The following is a 17340-nucleotide window of genomic DNA, read 5'->3' as shown; positions in this document are numbered from 1 at the left end:
TTCGCATTCTTTCCGGGATCTTTTGGAGCTTCATAATCATGTTGGCCTAAGCGGGATGGCGAAAGAAGTTTTTAATGGTATTATGATGACTTGTTGTTGGAGTGTTTGGCGTGCTAGGAATGAAGTTAGGTTTCGGAATAAACTGGTTCGAGTGGCAGATATTATTAGAGACATAAAATTGATCGGATTTGTTTGGTTCAGAAGTAGGTTAAAAGTTAGGCCTGTTTCATGGACCGATTGATCTAATTTTGTAATTATGTAGTTTGTTGTGTCTTTGGTTGGTTCTAATGAAGTTGTCTTTTAAAAAAAATTGTTAAATGTATCCTAGCTAGCATTACGGTTATTCCGATTAGAGTAAACTGCTAAAATGGTCCCTGAGATTTGATCACTTTTGCCATTTTAGTCCAAAACTCAAACCTTTTGCATCTGGGTCCCTGTGGTTTCAAGTTTATTGCCATTTTAGTCCAAAAGTGAAACCAGATCATATTTGTCTTATAAAATCCTACTATTTTGTCCTTTTGGCCTAGTGGTGGAGTGACTTGGGTTCTCCAATGGAGACTCAAGTTCAATTCCCATTAGTGCCACTTTGGTGGCCACCGACACCCGCTTTAAAGCCGGACCGAGGACACTCGAGGTCTCGGGTTCGAAACATGTTTCTTACCCCTCTTTGATGGCTATGGGTATTTACCGCCAGGGATCCTTGTCGGGTGGTGAAATGGGAAGGGAGATCCCTTCCGCGGTTAGGGGTACCGTGCAATTACCCTTTTTTCCTCAATGGCAAAATGGCCATTTTAAGTAATATATCATTATCCATTGGGAATAGCCCAATAGTATTGGTGAGTTAGATAAGGTGTAGAATGGATGGAGGTCATGGGTTCAATCCACATGAAATGCAAGTTTAGCCATTAAAAAAAGTAATATATCACCACCACCAGCCATTTCCCCAGCAGATCTTCCATAGCTCCTTCTCTTTCTCTCTCTACGTTTTCACCAGCAGCCAACAAATTTTGTTGATTTGTATAAACGAAAATTGATTAGTGTAGATTAGTTTTGTGTGAAATTACATACATGTTTAGCTTAATTTAGTAAGGGATAGTTAACTAATTCAGATGAAGCCATTCTTATAAATATATCCTGACCACCTATGATTACTCTGAAGTCTTTGAGGTCATTGAACCAAAGCAAGCAGCCGCTTCCCTCTCCTGTGATATTTGTATTTGCATCACCACCATCTTCCATCAACTCAAACCCAGCAACATCCACCGCCACCTTCAAACCATCACCAAGAAAGGAGACAAACACAGGTCTAGAGGGAGAAACTTTCAAGAGAGAGAACATATCAAGGCATATTTATGTATATTAACTTGTTTGCGGAAATTAGGGTTTCATAACACTTCTATTATGTTGAAGAGGTTCAATTTGTCTCCATGTTGAATAGAGGACCATCATTTCCCCTACTTGAAGGTGAAATTACCTCACAATTTGTTGCTAAAATGGTTCAATTTGTTAGGGCTTTTTGTTTCTATGCTACAATTAATATTTTCCCCAAATTAATCTGATTATTAATTTAGATTTTTTTTGTTAGGGCTTTTTGTTTCTGTGCTCAATCAACCCATCTCAGTAAGTCTTCACTCTTTACTATCCATAACATGATGTTCAATTTCCCTAATTAGATTATATATTTATATATTATTATGTGATGGATCAGTTCTGTATTGGAGTCAAACCTTGAGTCTCACCTTAAGCGGTGCCCGTTGCTTAAACATCAGAACTTGTTGTCTTTTCAACCTTTTTATCAAAAAGGTATTAATGGGGGCGGTGAAGAAGAATAAGATGATGATCATGAAGGTGTCAGCTCAGAGTCCAAGCGGATGGCTGTGCATTCCATGACTGCTCCTCAATTTATCAAGCTAATTGAAAAGATTAAATCTGTTCATGCTGAGTTATGTAAGGTTACTAGGTTAGTAACCCGTGTATTACACGGTTTGAAAAAAAAAACACTATAAAATTATAACATAGATCGAATGTTTAAAAGTTGTTATTTACAAATAAAATATATGACAAGGATCATATAATAAAATAGTAGAAATACACACACTTAATGAAATAGTAGAAATACACACACTTAATGGTATGAGTAAATGTATGGTGGTTAAAATACAAACCATCCCAACTCTAATTTCAACCAAGCACCCTTTTATTTGACCAATCGAATTGTTATAATAGGTTAAGTTTTCTTAAAAATGGTATACAAGTATCTACTATAATGAAAAATAAAAAAAATTCACAAATCACAGATTCTTAGTGTACCCATATTAAGAACTAAAACTTTTTTTCCCAACCCCTTAGGGGATAGGGAGTGGCTTTCGGCAAAGCCAGTTTACCGATCGGTAAACTTTGGCAAACCATTGCCAATCTTTTGCCACATGAAGTGTTTGACGAAATGTTCAAGAAATCGGTGAAGCTTTACCGATGCGGGAAAGGAGAAAGGAAAGAGAGAGGGGGTATGGGGTGGGGTCCATTCCAATCTCAACCAATCACATTTTTTTCCTTTTTTTTATTTAAAAAGTTTACCAATTCACCAAATGTTTAAACCATTGCCAACACTTTTCATCAAAGTTTAAACATTTTTGACTGATTGACATGGCGCGCTCTGATTGGTCGGTTATTTGGTTTGCCACTCCAAAGTGTTTAACCACTCCCTATACCCTTAAGGCTGAATGAAAAGGAGATTTGACATCCTACAACCACAAGGCTGACATCAGAGTGGGTTACAAACTGAAACAATTATTAAACCTTACAATTATATACCAATAAGAAACAAACATAAATTCAAACTTACCAAAAGTCATACCAATAACAAACACAAATTTAAAATTACCAAAAGTTTTGAGTTGAAAATTAACCTTAAAGTTGACCTTATTTCCTAAATCTATCGTAATAGGCCAAGTAGCATGGCACCATCTTTGGATTGTCACAAGAAAACTCGCACCCAATGCAAGTCATACTTCCCACATCTTCTTTAGCATGAGATTTTCATTGTGCTCGTCATCATTAGCACTTATATGTACTTAAACCTAATCTCAATCGATACTACTAAACAAACACAAACAATGTCTATATCCAACCGCACTATTGACTGATTTCACTTTGGACCATTTTGCCCTTGGAGAAAAGGATAAAATAGTAGGATTTTGTAAGATAAATATGATCTGATTTCACTTTTAGACTAAAATGGCAATAAAACTGAACCACAGGAACCCAGCTATAAAAAGTTTAAGTTTTGAACTAAAATAGCAAAAGTAACCAAACCTCAAGGACTAAAATGAGAGTTTACTCTTCTGATTATTAATTCACGATGAATACCATTTTCTTACATTATATTGTATATCATCGTTCCAATAAAAAAAAAATCCAAGCTAGAAACTGATTAACTACTATTTGGCTACAATTAATCTAACAATTCAAGTGGGGCATGGATATTCCTAACAAGTAAGGTTGGTAAATCGTGTTTTAACAGGTTTAACAGGTTTCTGGCGGCGCGTACGGCATAAGTTTCAAACATGATTACGACTCGTTTAACTACTTTCTACCTCATGTTTATAAAACAGTTTTATATTTTATGTACAAAGATGAATAAATTGTAAATCCTAACATTGTAATTTTAATTATTTTAAAAATTAAAAAAAGTCAAAGGATGTATTTTTCAATCAAACAGGTCTAATCATGTCTTAACAGGTACCAAATTACCAGCCCTACTAACAAGCATGCATGACCTCAATTGCCTATGTAGTGTTATATTACAGGTGATTTAAGATTTATAGACTTAAGGTAGAAACCAATAATATCCACCAAATAATAAATAAATAAATATGCAGATAGATAGATAGATGTGTGGATAAGGTTATCTACCAATACCAAGTAGAGAAGCTGCCACGTGAGATATGGAGATAATTCACACCTCTCTCTCACCCTCTCTTTAACTTAACCTAACCAAACCAAACCAAACCACCATCTCATCCACCACAACTCATCAATGGCTTCCACTTGTGCGGTTTCCATGGCCATGCCATTGACCAACAAGACCACAATCACAACCTCCTTCTTCAACCCATTAATGTCGACCCTTAAGGCTAACTCATCTTCCAAGACTACTAAACGGATGGTGGTGAAGAGCTCATTGAAGGAGAACGCCGTGACAGCGTTGACTGCCGCTGTTCTAACGGCCTCCATGGTGGTCCCGGAGGCGGCACAGGCGGCGTCCAGTCTTACTCCGTCTCTCAACAACTTCTTGCTCAGCATTGGGGCTGGTGGTGTTGTGCTTGGTGGGATTCTTGGAGCCATCATTGGTGTTTCTAATTTTGATCCTGTCAAGCGTGGGTGAGCAAGTGTCTGATCTGATTTGTTATGTATAAACTTATGAATCTTATTTGCAACCAATGTTAAGCAAGCAACAGATAAATTATATATGCATGGCCATAATCAGACCATAGAGGTGTTGATGATTGCTTAATTATTATATATATTTTTTTTAAATTATGTTTTTTATTTTATTTTTGGACCACATCATATTTAAGTTTTTGAAAGTAGCAAGTTAAAAACTTAATTTTCTCCCTCATTAAGATTGGAGGTTTGATTTTAGTCGATAATGAGAATGAGATTAAAAGTGTAACAATCAACCAGAGAACAGAATTACTAGACATCTTTACATAATAGAAACTAGTATCAAATGTTCCATTGTTTCACATGCATTATACACAAACTACTCCTCCCTTTGAATTAGAAATAAACATAAATACAAAACTAAGGTAACAATGTTATCCCTTTTCAAACCCATTTCACTTAACTATATATCGTGTTTGGACGCCAGCCCTCTTTTCAAGGCTACCACGATTAACATTGTATTTAGCCCTCTTTTCAAGGCTTCCACGGTTCACATTGTATTATCTCCTTGTTATCTTTCACTTTTGGCATCCTTATCGACTGTTTTTTTCAAAATGTATAACTTAAACTAGCATTAATTACAGAGACCGTTTTTATGGAACCATTTCCTGATTTATTCATCCACAACTTTCAAATAAAGTATGTCGTATATAAAAGGCCTTATATGGTCTCAAACAAACTCCTCGTGGTTGGTTTCCATGGCTAAATAAGTTTCTTATAACATCCCAACCCAGATATATAGGTTGACTAAGTTATACAGTAATTGGAAATCAAAACTCAATACAAAATACTTAAATCCTTATAACTTATACCAAAATTACAAAATACAATCAATTACATTTATCAAAATGATTTGCCTTTATCTCTCTAACACTCTTTTGTTTTATTCATGCCTTCCCACGACCATGTAACTGTTGGATATCAAGAACAGTTTCGATAAATATCACACAAATGCGAACTTGAATGACAATATTCAAAAACTATGAACATACAGAAAATGTAATTGATATCTTGGTACCCGAAAGAATTCCAGCTTAGGTCTATATATACATATGCTGTGATAGTTATGGTTGAGAGATCCTGGCGCCAAAAACCGTTTATAACTGTCTTCCACAATCTCCAAATTCTGTCCCATAGTTTGTCACCTTAATATTCGATAATGCTACCTTAATGCTAACGCTAATTATACGCATAATGTTTACTTTATAATATAAATACATATGATAATTAAGTTTTTGTTCTAACAGTAACCTAATGTACATGAAAGGAAATGTACGCCTCTCAGTGAACGATGACAACTATAACACATGTACGCCTAAAAAGCAACTAACTGTGAATCACACACCTTCTGATCACCAAGCTACATGCCTTGCTACGAGATCGACGGACATTTTCAAAATATTTTCTGCATTTAAAACAGAATAAAATAAACTAGAGACCCGAACTTGTAACGAAGCTACTTGACCCGAAACGAGACCTGAACAACCCGCTGAAACGACACCTGAAACTGCTAATTTTGACCGGGTTAACTGTCCCCAGTCCCCTAACAACCATTTCTTATAATATAACTAAACCCACTCACAAATTTTTTAAGGTCATCATTGTGTGTGCTCTTATAGGAATGTGGATAAGGAATTCAATGTTCATACAAAATTCACATTTAAACACCCCTTAGGATGGATTATGGGTTCCGTTTAAGCGTAGTTGGACTATTTGGATCTCAATTTGTCAATTAGCATAAAAGGACTAAAGTCACATTTTTTATTATGATTAGTTTTCAGTTTGACGAGCAAGATTTAGCAACAAATTCTCAAAAAATCAACAAACAAAAAATTTCAAGGGTTAGCATGGTGATAGGCGTTTGATTAGTTATTAGGGTATTGACGGGCCCCATAAGTTTTCCCTAAAAGTTTCTCAAGGTTACCAAGAAAAATCGACAAACAAAACTTACATCTTTCGTATGAACCCCTTCTACAGGCAAGGCCATCCTTGCATTTACAGCTTCAAGCTTCATAGACAAGAACTACAACATAAAAGAAAATATAAAGTAAGGTGTCAAATTCATCGGTAATCAACATAAGATCTTCCAAGTAACTTAACAACAAGAATTACCTCAACTTGATGTTGCAATGATTGGATGTAATTAATTATTTCATCAAGAACACCACCATGTTTTACCGGTGAACTTGTCAGAAGGAATTAAAGTCGCCGCCACCCCCCCCTCCCCGTGTGCTGTAGCCACGTCTGACGACCACCACCATCATCACCGCCGGTAAGTCGGTCGCCGGCTCCTCCGGTACTTTCTTAACCTTATCTGTTGTCTCTAAAATGAGGGCAGGTCCAGTAAGTTGAGCCTCGCCGATCTCATTCCAGCAGACTGGTGAACGACATTTTCGACCATAGAGAGCCTCGAAAGGAGCCATGTTGATGTTGGAGTGATAACTGTTGTTGTAGGAGAATTCAATCAATGGAAGATGCGAATCCCAACTACCACCAAAATCGATCACACAAGCTCTAAGCATATCCTCCAGTGTCTGGATTGTTCTTTCAGATTGACCATCCGTTTGCGGATGATAAGCTGTGCTCAGATTAAGTTGAGACCCCATAGCAGATTGCATGGTTCTCCAAAAATGAGAAGTGAAACGAGCATCCCTGTCAGAAATGATGTTCAAAGGAACACCATGTCGAGCTACGATTTCATCTACATAGATTTGAGCAAGTTTGTCAGCCGAAAAATCCTCACGGATTGGCAAGAAATGCGCTGACTTAGTAAGACGATCAACAACTACCCAGATGGCATCGTGACCTTTCTTTGTGCGCGGGAGTTTAGTAATGAGATCCATAGTAATGTTTTCCCATTTCCAAATTGGAAACTCTGGTTGCTCCAATAATCTGGAAGGACGCTGATGTTCAGCCTTAACCTAATGTACATGAAAGGAAATGTACGCCTCTCAGTGAACGATGACAACTATAACACATGTATGCCTAAAAAGCAACTAACTGTGAATCACACACCTTCTGATCACCAAGCTACATGCCTTGCTACGAGATCGACGGACACAATTTTGGAACAACATTAGTGCCATCTTTCTTAGTCAAAAATGTCACACCCCCAAAAATCCACAAGCGGAGTATCATCGCAAGGAGGCGTGACTGACCAGGATCAAGCCACCAATCATATTAAACAATGTAATTAAGTAATTAAAACCAACCACAATATAATTGGTGTCCAAAAGAAAGTAACCAACTTTAAAAGTTAACAGCGGAAGCATAAAATGTAAAAACCCAACCATAAGCAATAAGTTCATAAAGTTTAAATGTTTGACGTGGAACTCAACAGTCCATGTTCCACAACGATCACTCCTCCCGGTGCAAGCTCCACAAGCACCTAACAACCTGCAAGGCATGTAACAACGAGTCAACAACAAAGTTGAGCGAGTTCACAGTTGGTTGTTTAGCTTTACAAGTTTGTTTTGAAAAGCATAAGTTGTTTCGTAAACCACGAGTTAACCAGTATCTTCGTTTCCCAAACCATATCCATAATCAGTGGGGGCTTCCCCATGTGAACCACTAGACCGTTACCAAATTGACAACTGACGAAAGGAAGTTGTGCCGTACGTCAATGCCTATCATCATTAACTAAGTGCCCAGATCCATTAGTACACGCCCGTCCTACCGGCACGGTGTAAGGCTTGTCAACCCTAATAGTGCTATTAACTAATAACCGCTCGCCATTGGCCCGGCGATTAAGTCGACATAAAAATGAGGGACTTCATGATAGAGTTTTGTCTAGTAAGTTTAAGGTTGTTGTCCTACTCAAGGAGGACGAACGTACGTATTCTACCCAAGGAGAATACGTAGGATTAATATTGGCATCCTACCCATGGAGTATGGCGGTACATATCTGTTAGTGCATTGCGTCTATTGACTTCGTCTTGTATCATGTAATAAGATAGGATAGGATAGGATATCCAGTGCATGAAGTTCGAGAATCGAAGTTTAGGAGTTAAGGGAGTGATTTCGCTCATATGTACATTTCATATAAGCGAAATCAGAATCATTAGATTTCGCTCATATGGCATGTTCACATAAGCGAAATCATTAACAGTATATATAGGTGCACTGTTCATTTTTTTGGCATCGCGACTTCCGGAATTGTAACGAAGTGCTGCCAAAATCTGTCCAGGTTGTAATTGATGTTAAAAGCAATATAAGTAACAGATATTATAGTATCAAGCTGTTTTCGAGTCCAGTTCTCTGATTCCGCCTTTGAACCGGACATAAAGCTCTTCTGATCGACTCAATCGGGTCAAACAACGATCCTACAAGTGGTATCAGAGCTCAAGAAGAAGAGTTTAGCTTGATATCATTCTCATTCTGACTTCTACACCTTCTTTCATCATTTTAGAGAGATTTATCGGTCAAAATTCGCTCAAAATTTCACAGATTATAGATAATTGTACATAGATAAACCCTTGAAAGTTGGACATTGAAATCCGGACTAAAAATGGACTAAAATTGACTTCGAATTGATTTCGATCATATGGACATCTAGTGATTTCGCTCATAATTCACATCAGATTTCGCTCCAGTGGACATCATTCCTTGAGGTTTCGCTCCAAAGATACCTAATTTCGCTCATAGGGTTCAACCTGATTTCGCTCATAGGGTTCAGTCTGATTTCGCTCAAGTGTTATATTTCGCTCGAAAGTGAACTTTTTCGTGTCGAGATCATTTTGCGTCGATCGAGTGTCAGTCAGTTTCAGTTTATTTGATAGTTGATTGTACTAATTGTGTTTTGCTTGATTATCTGTCCAGGTTTACATCATGGCTGAGGAATTCTACAACACGTTTTTCAACGCGTTCACATCCGAATCGTCCGAGATTACAAATGTTACACTAAAAACCAGGAAGGCGATCAACAAAAACATCAAGCATGATAATTTTTACGGAACGCAATCAAAACCACCAACTCTGGAAAGCATTGAGGATTATACATGGTGGAAAGAAAGGTTCTCAACTGGGCAAAAGCATATGCAAAAGATGATAAAGGCGAAGAACTTCCATTCAAGAAGTTACCGAGAGAAGACAAAGCAGAATACGCAGCTGAACAGAGAATGATTGCTTTGATCCAGACAGCAATCAGAAATGATATATTTGCTTTGCTTAATCATGATGGATCGTCAAAATCAGTTTGGGAAGCTTTACGAGTTAAAGCCGAGGGGGGAAAACAGATTAGAAAGAATAAAGTTGCCTTACTCAAAAAAGAATTTGATCTGTTTGATAATATAAAAGGAGAGACAGTAAGACAAATGATTGAAAGATTCTGTCACCTTAAAATCGAGCTTGAACGTTTTAAAATTGACAAAACAAGAGAGGAACTTATTGATAAATTCATTGAAGCGTTACCACGAGCTGATCAGTGGCAAACGTTTGTTTTTATTTTAAAAAATGATGCTTCATATGACAATATTGCTCTTGATGTTTTGTTTGAAAAGATTGAAAGTCATGACTTGGAGTTGCAGAAACAGAACAAGATGTCTGGCTCTTCACATCAATAGAATGTTGGCTTGTACTACAAAGGCAGTGTACATTCGGAGAAAGGCGTTGGTTCACCAAAGACAACATTCAGTGGTGAGAAGATGAAAGAACCACAAACAACTTCAACAAGTCATCATTCTGGATACCATTCATCTTCAAAGTCAAATTCTGATGAATCTGAAGAAATTCTGTGCAACATTGCTCTTAAACTGAAGAATTCTCCCGCAATGAGCATCAATGCAGCTAAGCAACAAATGAGTTTTCTTGCATCTGTTCTGGAGTCATATGAAGGTCTAGTAGCTGGCAAAATTGGAAATTCTGAATTGACTAAAGAAGACTACGACCAGATTGATCCGGAAGAGATGGAGCTCATTGACATCCGTTGGTGTTTCGCTAGTTGTATTCGCAGAGCTCGGAGGTATATGGAGATTACCGGGAAACAATCGCTTGGAGGTGCATCAACAAAACTTGGATTCGACAAATCCAAAGTGACCTGCTTCAGATGCAAGAAAAAGGGTCATTTCAAAAGAGAATGCAGAAACTCTGAAGTTGCTGAAGGAAATGAACGTCCTTTCAACGATGACTATTATCGAAAGGCGATCTACCATCGAAGCAGAGAAGAGCCAAAGTTGATTGAAAGTAAACCAAAAGAAAATTCAAGAGCTTATGTTGTGATTCATCACGATGAAGGTTTTGACTTGAGCACAGTTCTTCCAGATGAAGATCGTCCTGTAACAACTTATGGCAGAAAAGCATCAAAGGCCCAGCATTATGTTTTTGTTGCTGAGATTCAAAATGAAAACAAATACAAGACACTGCTGAAATCCATGAAGAAAAAGTTGAGTTCAAAGAGAAAACTCGAGAAGAGATCTTGAGTGAGAAAACTTACAGAGAAAGAAACATTGTACTGAACAGAATGGATGATATGCAGGAAGAATATGAGATTGCTGTCAGCAGTAAGAGATGGGATAAAAAGAGAGAATGCTATTTCAACAGAGAAGGAGAACCAGTAGTTCCAAAGAAAGATATAATTTTTGATGATGTTCTTCTCATAATTCCTTCAAGAGCTGAATATAATAGGAATGTGTTGAAAGATGATAGATATGCAAAAAGGCATGAGAAAGAGATCAGATATGCCATGCTATCGTGTCTAAGAAAAAGAGATGAATAGAGAATGAAGAAGAGTGTTGAAGAGATGGTTAATAATTTGAAGAAAGTTGCTGAAGAGGTTAAAACAACAGTGGTTGAAGTTCAAGCTGTGAAGGAAATCAAAAGCGAAGAAGTTGAGGTGAATGAAGAGGTTAAGAAAGCTGTTACTGAAGAACAACAGAGTAAAGAAGAGGTGAAGAAAGAAGATAAAGAAAAGAAGAACGAGAATTTGTGTTACACCCCGGCCGCGTATAACATGCAACCGCGGCGGAAACGCCGGGGAGTGTTGTGGACAGAATTAATTGTTATACAACCATGGAAATTAAAGTTACATTTTATTTATCAAACAGAAGTGTTACATTGTCTTAAACAGGAAACAGAGAGTTCATAACAAAATTAAACTAGTCTATCTTTGTTTTTAGTCTCTAAGGCACAGGTCCGCCCTAGTATCGTGATCAACATCTTATGGAACAGCTCCTGAAAACACATGTGAAAGTAGGTACGTCAGCATAAAAATGCATGTGAGATACATAGGTTTTGTGAAAGTGGGATTCATGACTTGAGTTTTAAAGAAATGTTTAATAACAGTCAGTCATGAACCTTGTAATTTGTCTCGCTTTGTAAACCATTTGAAAAACGATAATATCAGATGATATGTATAGATAAACGTAAGGTTAAATGAATAACCTAGTAAAATGAGTTGAATAAGATAAGTTGTTTTGTAAGACAATGTTTTATGAAAAGTATGTTATTTGTATAAAATGTTATATGTCTAAACTGAAATGATTTAGATAATGCTAAGATATGTAATATTATACAAACATTTATATATAGGAAGTACCAGCGGCGTATCCACCATGTTTGCATCATATTACATACTCCACGTTACTCAAACCATTTACCCAAACCAATCCACCATGTAAATTGTTCATGTATAAACCAAATGTCAAGTGTTATTGTGTAAACCATGTCAAATGTTTATGTTCAATGTAAACCACCAAATGTGTATGTCAATGTCAACGTGTTTATGTTCAATGTAAATCATGTAATGTGTATCCCAAAATGTATCATGTATGGTAAGCGAAATGTATCAACTTAAACCATATGTAAAATGCACAAAACAAGTCGTTGAAGTAAAACGTGGTTTAAATCAACGTTATGTTCTGTGGAAAAATGCATGCTCTATTGATATTAACATTTATGCGGTATTGTAAACTATGCATACATCCAAGCCTTGAGACTATGGCGATAAACCCTTAAACAAATTAAAGGTTTATCTAAGTTATGTATATCGAATTCGGTCATTCCTTCCAATCCTATCAAACCCAGGATTTCAGGAACGGGAGTTGTCAATTCCTATGGTATCACTACCTACTAACGAACGGCGTAGCTAATGTTAATGAATGTATTGTCCCATGTTAAACAAACTAAATGTCATAACAAAATGAAGGCATGTGATGTAAACAATTGTACTAAGTATGCTAAGTAAACATACGAAGCAGAAATGTTTATGTAAATCAATGTGTCCATATGCCGAGTAAACATATGCAACAGAAATGTTCATGTAAATCAATGTGTCCATATGCTGAGTAAACATATGCAACAGAAATGTTCATGTAAATCAATGTGTCCATATGCTGAGTAAACATATGCAACAGAAATGCTCATGTAAATCAATGTGTCCATATGCTGAGTAAACATATGCAACAGAAATGTTCATGTAAATCAATGTGTCCATATGCTGAGTAAACATATGCAACAGAAATGTTCATGTAAATCAATGTACTAAGTACGCACACAATGGGCATACATAGCATGAAATGTAATGAAATCGTGTACTATAATGTACTAATAACATAGCAGGCATATGATGTGAAAACATGGAAAGCATGAATGTAACAGATAGGCACATGTGTTTCACCCCAAAACAGTTTGGAAAACAGTAAAAGAGGGGTTCAATGTACTCACCTGAGATTGCTTTGAGTTCTTGTATAATAACCAAATAATGCTAGAGATCACGGAATATCAAACGGCACCTAATAGGTAGCTATATCAATATACCGGACCAAAATCGGAAGGATCGGATAGTATGCGGGTTCGTAAACCAAACGAGTATGGAGACTCGTGTAATATGGTTTAACAAAGGCTACATACTAAAATGAAACCTAACCTAAGTGCTTACGGCCCATTACGACCCGTTTAGGTAGCTTATGCTACCTTACGCGTCGTTCGCGTAGAACGCGTCTGGAACGCCTAACATTGTGACCACAAGGCATAACCTCGGAAGGTTATAGCTATGGTCACCTAATGTGTTTGGTCAGATCCTAATGATCGACCAAATGGGTCGGGTTTGAAAGTATAAGCGATGGTTTAGATCGCTTACCTTACGACCCTACATAAGCACTATACTAAAAGTGACGAGCTAAGCATGTTAGAACATGCTTAACTAAGTTTAGAAAATAGGTTTGGCATCAAAACAAACGGCTTTGATGCTCACGAGTAGTTTGGTTACAAAATATGCAAGAATGCACATTTTGGCCGAAACTACGACTCGTCACTGAGCCTAGATAACGTGGTGATCAGTAGGTATAGTCGTCATGGACTATAACCATCGTGATCACGCTCACGTTATGAAGTTCCATGAACTTCGTGTTGACCATAGGCTGGTCAATGCAGAAAGTCAACAAAACATTGACTTTCGGACTCAAAAAGCGAATAAAAGAACGAATGAATACTTACGGAGGGTCCCCGAATGCTAATCTAGATCAAAATAGCTCAGGTATGAAACAAAGGTTCCAACTTAGAGCTTAGATCAGATTCTTGTGGGTTTTAACAAAAAGGGGGGGGGTATTTATAGCATTTCCCGAACCGTTAGGATCGTTTCTTGAAAAACGTGATCGAATCTCGTGCGTACGCTTGTCGAAAACTTGTGGTTACTGAAAATGCCCCTTAGTGAGCTGAAAGGGCAAGTGAAAACATGTGGACGAGGTTTAATCTGCTGAGATTCACTAACTAATCGATCTTATCTGATCTGTTAGTCTGACGCGGCCCGCGTGAAGGTGCAGGTCAGACTTACGCGGGCCGCCTGACCCCGTCTGATCTGCACCACTTGCAGAATTTACAAATTTGGTCCCTGTTGCGTGTTTAAGCTATTTCCGACACTTCTAAGGCCTGTAAAGCCAACTTTAAGGCCCTAAAATGATGCCTAAACATTGTGGACATGAAACATGCTCAAAAATGTTCCGGATGTTGGTTCGTTTGGCCGTACGATCGCGATGTTCGCTTAATTACGACGGAATGCGCATAAGCGCGAAAGACGATCCAAATGACGCGACGAATGGATTTTTCTTATGCCAAACACTAAGGCATAATATAAGGATGCTTACATAAATTTTTGGATGTCCGGATGTATTCAGAACGTAAGTTATGCGCAAAAGGGCAAACTTGTGCACTTTTTGACACTTTTAGCCCCTGAATGATCCAAAAGCTTGTTTTAGCATACCAAACCCCTCAAAGCCTATTTCTAAGCTATGTAAAGGATATTTATGGTATGTTTAACTTATGGACATGTTCCGGAATGTTCGTTACAGTTCAAATTGACATACTTTCGCAGTTTGTCAAGTTTAGTCGCTGTAAGCGAATTAACTTGTTTTTGCCATACCAAAGCCTTCAAAACTTATTTCTAAGTTATGTAAAGGTTATTTAAGGTATGTTGAGTATATGATGATGTTCCGGAGTATTTGTCGCATTAAACTTAGTACGTTTACGTACTAGTTTGCGTATAATTCTCTAGAAAGCGATGTAGAGTTTGAAATTGAACAAAAGTTAAAACATGAAAAATGTAAAACACAACCAAACAAACATTAGGATAAAATAACATTGTTTTATTGATAACTGAACTGTTCACAATGATTTCAAGCACAAATGTTACAGTCTCCCCTACTTGTGGAAATTTCGTCCCGAAATTTATTTAGAGGAAACTCGTGGAAAAAGATGCGGATATTTTGCCTTCATTTGATCGTCACGTTCCCAAGTAAACTTGAGTCCACGTTTAGATTCCCAGCGAACCTTGACCAAAGGAATGCGCTTGCGTTTAAGCCACTTGACTTCACGTTCCATGATTTCCACCGGTTTCTCAACAAATTTTAGTGTTTTATCAACACGAACTTCGTCAAGCGGTATGTGGAGGTTCTCATCAGCTAAACACCTCTTGAGATTGGACACGTGAAAGGTTGGATGAACATTTCCAAGTTCAGGAGGTAACTCAAGTCTGTAGGCTACCTTACCGATTCTTCCGACGATCTTGAATGGTCCAACGTATCTAGGTGCAAGTTTTCCTTTCTTTCCGAATCTGATCACACCTTTCCAAGGTGAGACCTTAAGTAATACACGATCACCGACTTGAAAATCCAAGGGTTTGCGTTTTAGGTCCGCGTAACTCTTCTGATGGCTTCTAGCTGTCTGAAGGTTATCACGTACTTTCTTAACCTTATCGGTTGTCTCTAAAATGAGGGCAGGTCCAGTAAGTTGAGCCTCGCCGATCTCATTCCAGCAGACTGGTGAACGACATTTTCGACCATAGAGAGCCTCGAAAGGAGCCATGTTGATGCTGGAGTGATAACTGTTGTTGTAGGAGAATTCAATCAATGGAAGATGTGAATCCCAACTACCACCAAAATCGATCACACAAGCTCTAAGCATATCCTCCAGTGTCTGGATTTTTCTTTCAGATTGACCATCCGTTTGCGGATGATAAGCTGTGCTCAGATTAAGTTGAGACCCCATAGCAGATTGCATGGTTCTCCAAAAATGAGAAGTGAAACGAGCATCCTTGTCAGAAATGATGTTCAAAGGAACACCATGTCGAGCTACGATTTCATCTACATAGATTTGAGCAAGTTTGTCAGCCGAAAAATCCTCACGGATTGGCAAGAAATGCGCTGACTTAGTAAGACGATCAACAACTACCCAGATGGCATCGTGACCTTTCTTTGTGCGCGGGAGTTTAGTAATGAGATCCATAGTAATGTTTTCCCATTTCCAAACTGGGATCTCTGGTTGCTCCAATAATCCGGAAGGACGCTGATGTTCAGCCTTAACCTTAAGACCATATTATCTTGGCTTGGGACCCACAAGCGGTCCATGAAGTAATATGATCCATTGTCCTTCAGTTCAAGAGCAGGTGTTATGTGATAAGGAAATTCCTTGTCCATCAAACCTTGTGAAACACAAGCTTCTTGAGCCTGAGAAATACGGGTTTGGATATCGGTTTGAATAACAGATTGGACACGTACACAATGAAGCTTAGTACGTTCCTTGCGACTTAAAGCATCGGCTACGACATTCGCCTTACCAGGATGGTAGCGAATCTCGTAGTCGTAGTCGTTTAGAAGTTCAACCCAACGTCGTTGTCTCATGTTGAGTTCTTTCTTATTGAAGATGTGTTGAAGACTCTTGTGATCAGTGAAAACCACACATTTTGTACCGTACAAATAGTGTCTCCAGATTTTGAGAGCGAAGACAACTGCACCCAACTCAAGATCATGAGTGGTGTAGTTCTTCTCATGAATCTTCAACTGTCTCGATGCGTTTGCTATGACTTTGTTCCTTTGCATCAGGACGCAGCCAAGACCTAATTTAGATGCGTCGCAATAAACGACGAAATCATCATTGCCCTCAGGCAATGTTAGGACAGGCGCGTCGCAAAGCTTTTGTTTCAAAGTCAGAAAAGCTTCCTCTTGTTTGACTCCCCAATCAAATGGCTTGTTCTTCTGAGTTAGAGCAGTTAGAGGAACTGCAATCTTTGAGAAATTCTCAATGAAGCGGCGGTAATAACCCGCTAGGCCAAGAAAAGAACGAACCTCAGTAGGGGTAGTAGGTGTATCCCAATTCTTAATCGCACTGATCTTGGAGGGATCTACATGAATACCTTGTTCGTTGACAATGTGTCCTAAGAACTGAACCTCTTTAAGCCAGAATTCACACTTGGAGAATTTGGCGAAAAGTTGCTCTTTCTTTAGGAGTTCCAACGTAAGACGAAGATGTTGTTCATGATCAGCTCGCGTCTTAGAATATATCAAAATGTCATCAATGAAAACGATGATGAACTTATCCAAGTAAGGTTTGCAGACCCTATTCATCAAGTCCATGAAAACAGCAGGAGCATTAATCAAACCAAATGGCATGACTGTGAACTCATAATGTCCA

The 17340-nt window shown here is 38.0% G+C and overlaps 1 protein-coding gene and 2 long non-coding RNA genes across 3 annotated transcripts; 2 read left to right on the top strand and 1 right to left on the bottom strand.

Annotated features, from left to right (window-relative positions):
* The first annotated feature begins 936 nt into the window (after positions 1-936).
* On the top strand, positions 937-2034 carry LOC110877032. The gene is made up of 3 exons (XR_002556714.2): positions 937-1464; positions 1586-1620; positions 1709-2034. It is a non-coding gene; the product is annotated as an uncharacterized LOC110877032 (long non-coding RNA).
* Positions 2035-3832: 1798 nt separating this feature from the next.
* LOC110877033 lies at positions 3833-4539 on the top strand. The gene has a single exon (XM_022125192.2). It carries the CDS (start codon positions 4037-4039, stop codon positions 4382-4384), a length of 348 nt encoding a protein of 115 aa, XP_021980884.1. The 5' UTR covers positions 3833-4036; the 3' UTR covers positions 4385-4539.
* A 1769-nt stretch (positions 4540-6308) lies between these two features.
* LOC118481908 lies at positions 6309-6692 on the bottom strand. The gene is made up of 2 exons (XR_004866333.1): positions 6556-6692; positions 6309-6466 (listed from the first exon to the last, which is right to left on the bottom strand). It is a non-coding gene; the product is annotated as an uncharacterized LOC118481908 (long non-coding RNA).
* Positions 6693-17340: the final 10648 nt, after the last annotated feature.

The sequence above is a fragment of the Helianthus annuus genome, chromosome 9, assembly GCF_002127325.2.
Source record: "Helianthus annuus cultivar XRQ/B chromosome 9, HanXRQr2.0-SUNRISE, whole genome shotgun sequence".
NCBI lineage: Eukaryota > Viridiplantae > Streptophyta > Magnoliopsida > Asterales > Asteraceae > Helianthus > Helianthus annuus.
The sequence above is the reverse complement of the archived record's forward strand: the minus strand, read 5'-3'. Positions and strand labels throughout refer to the sequence as shown.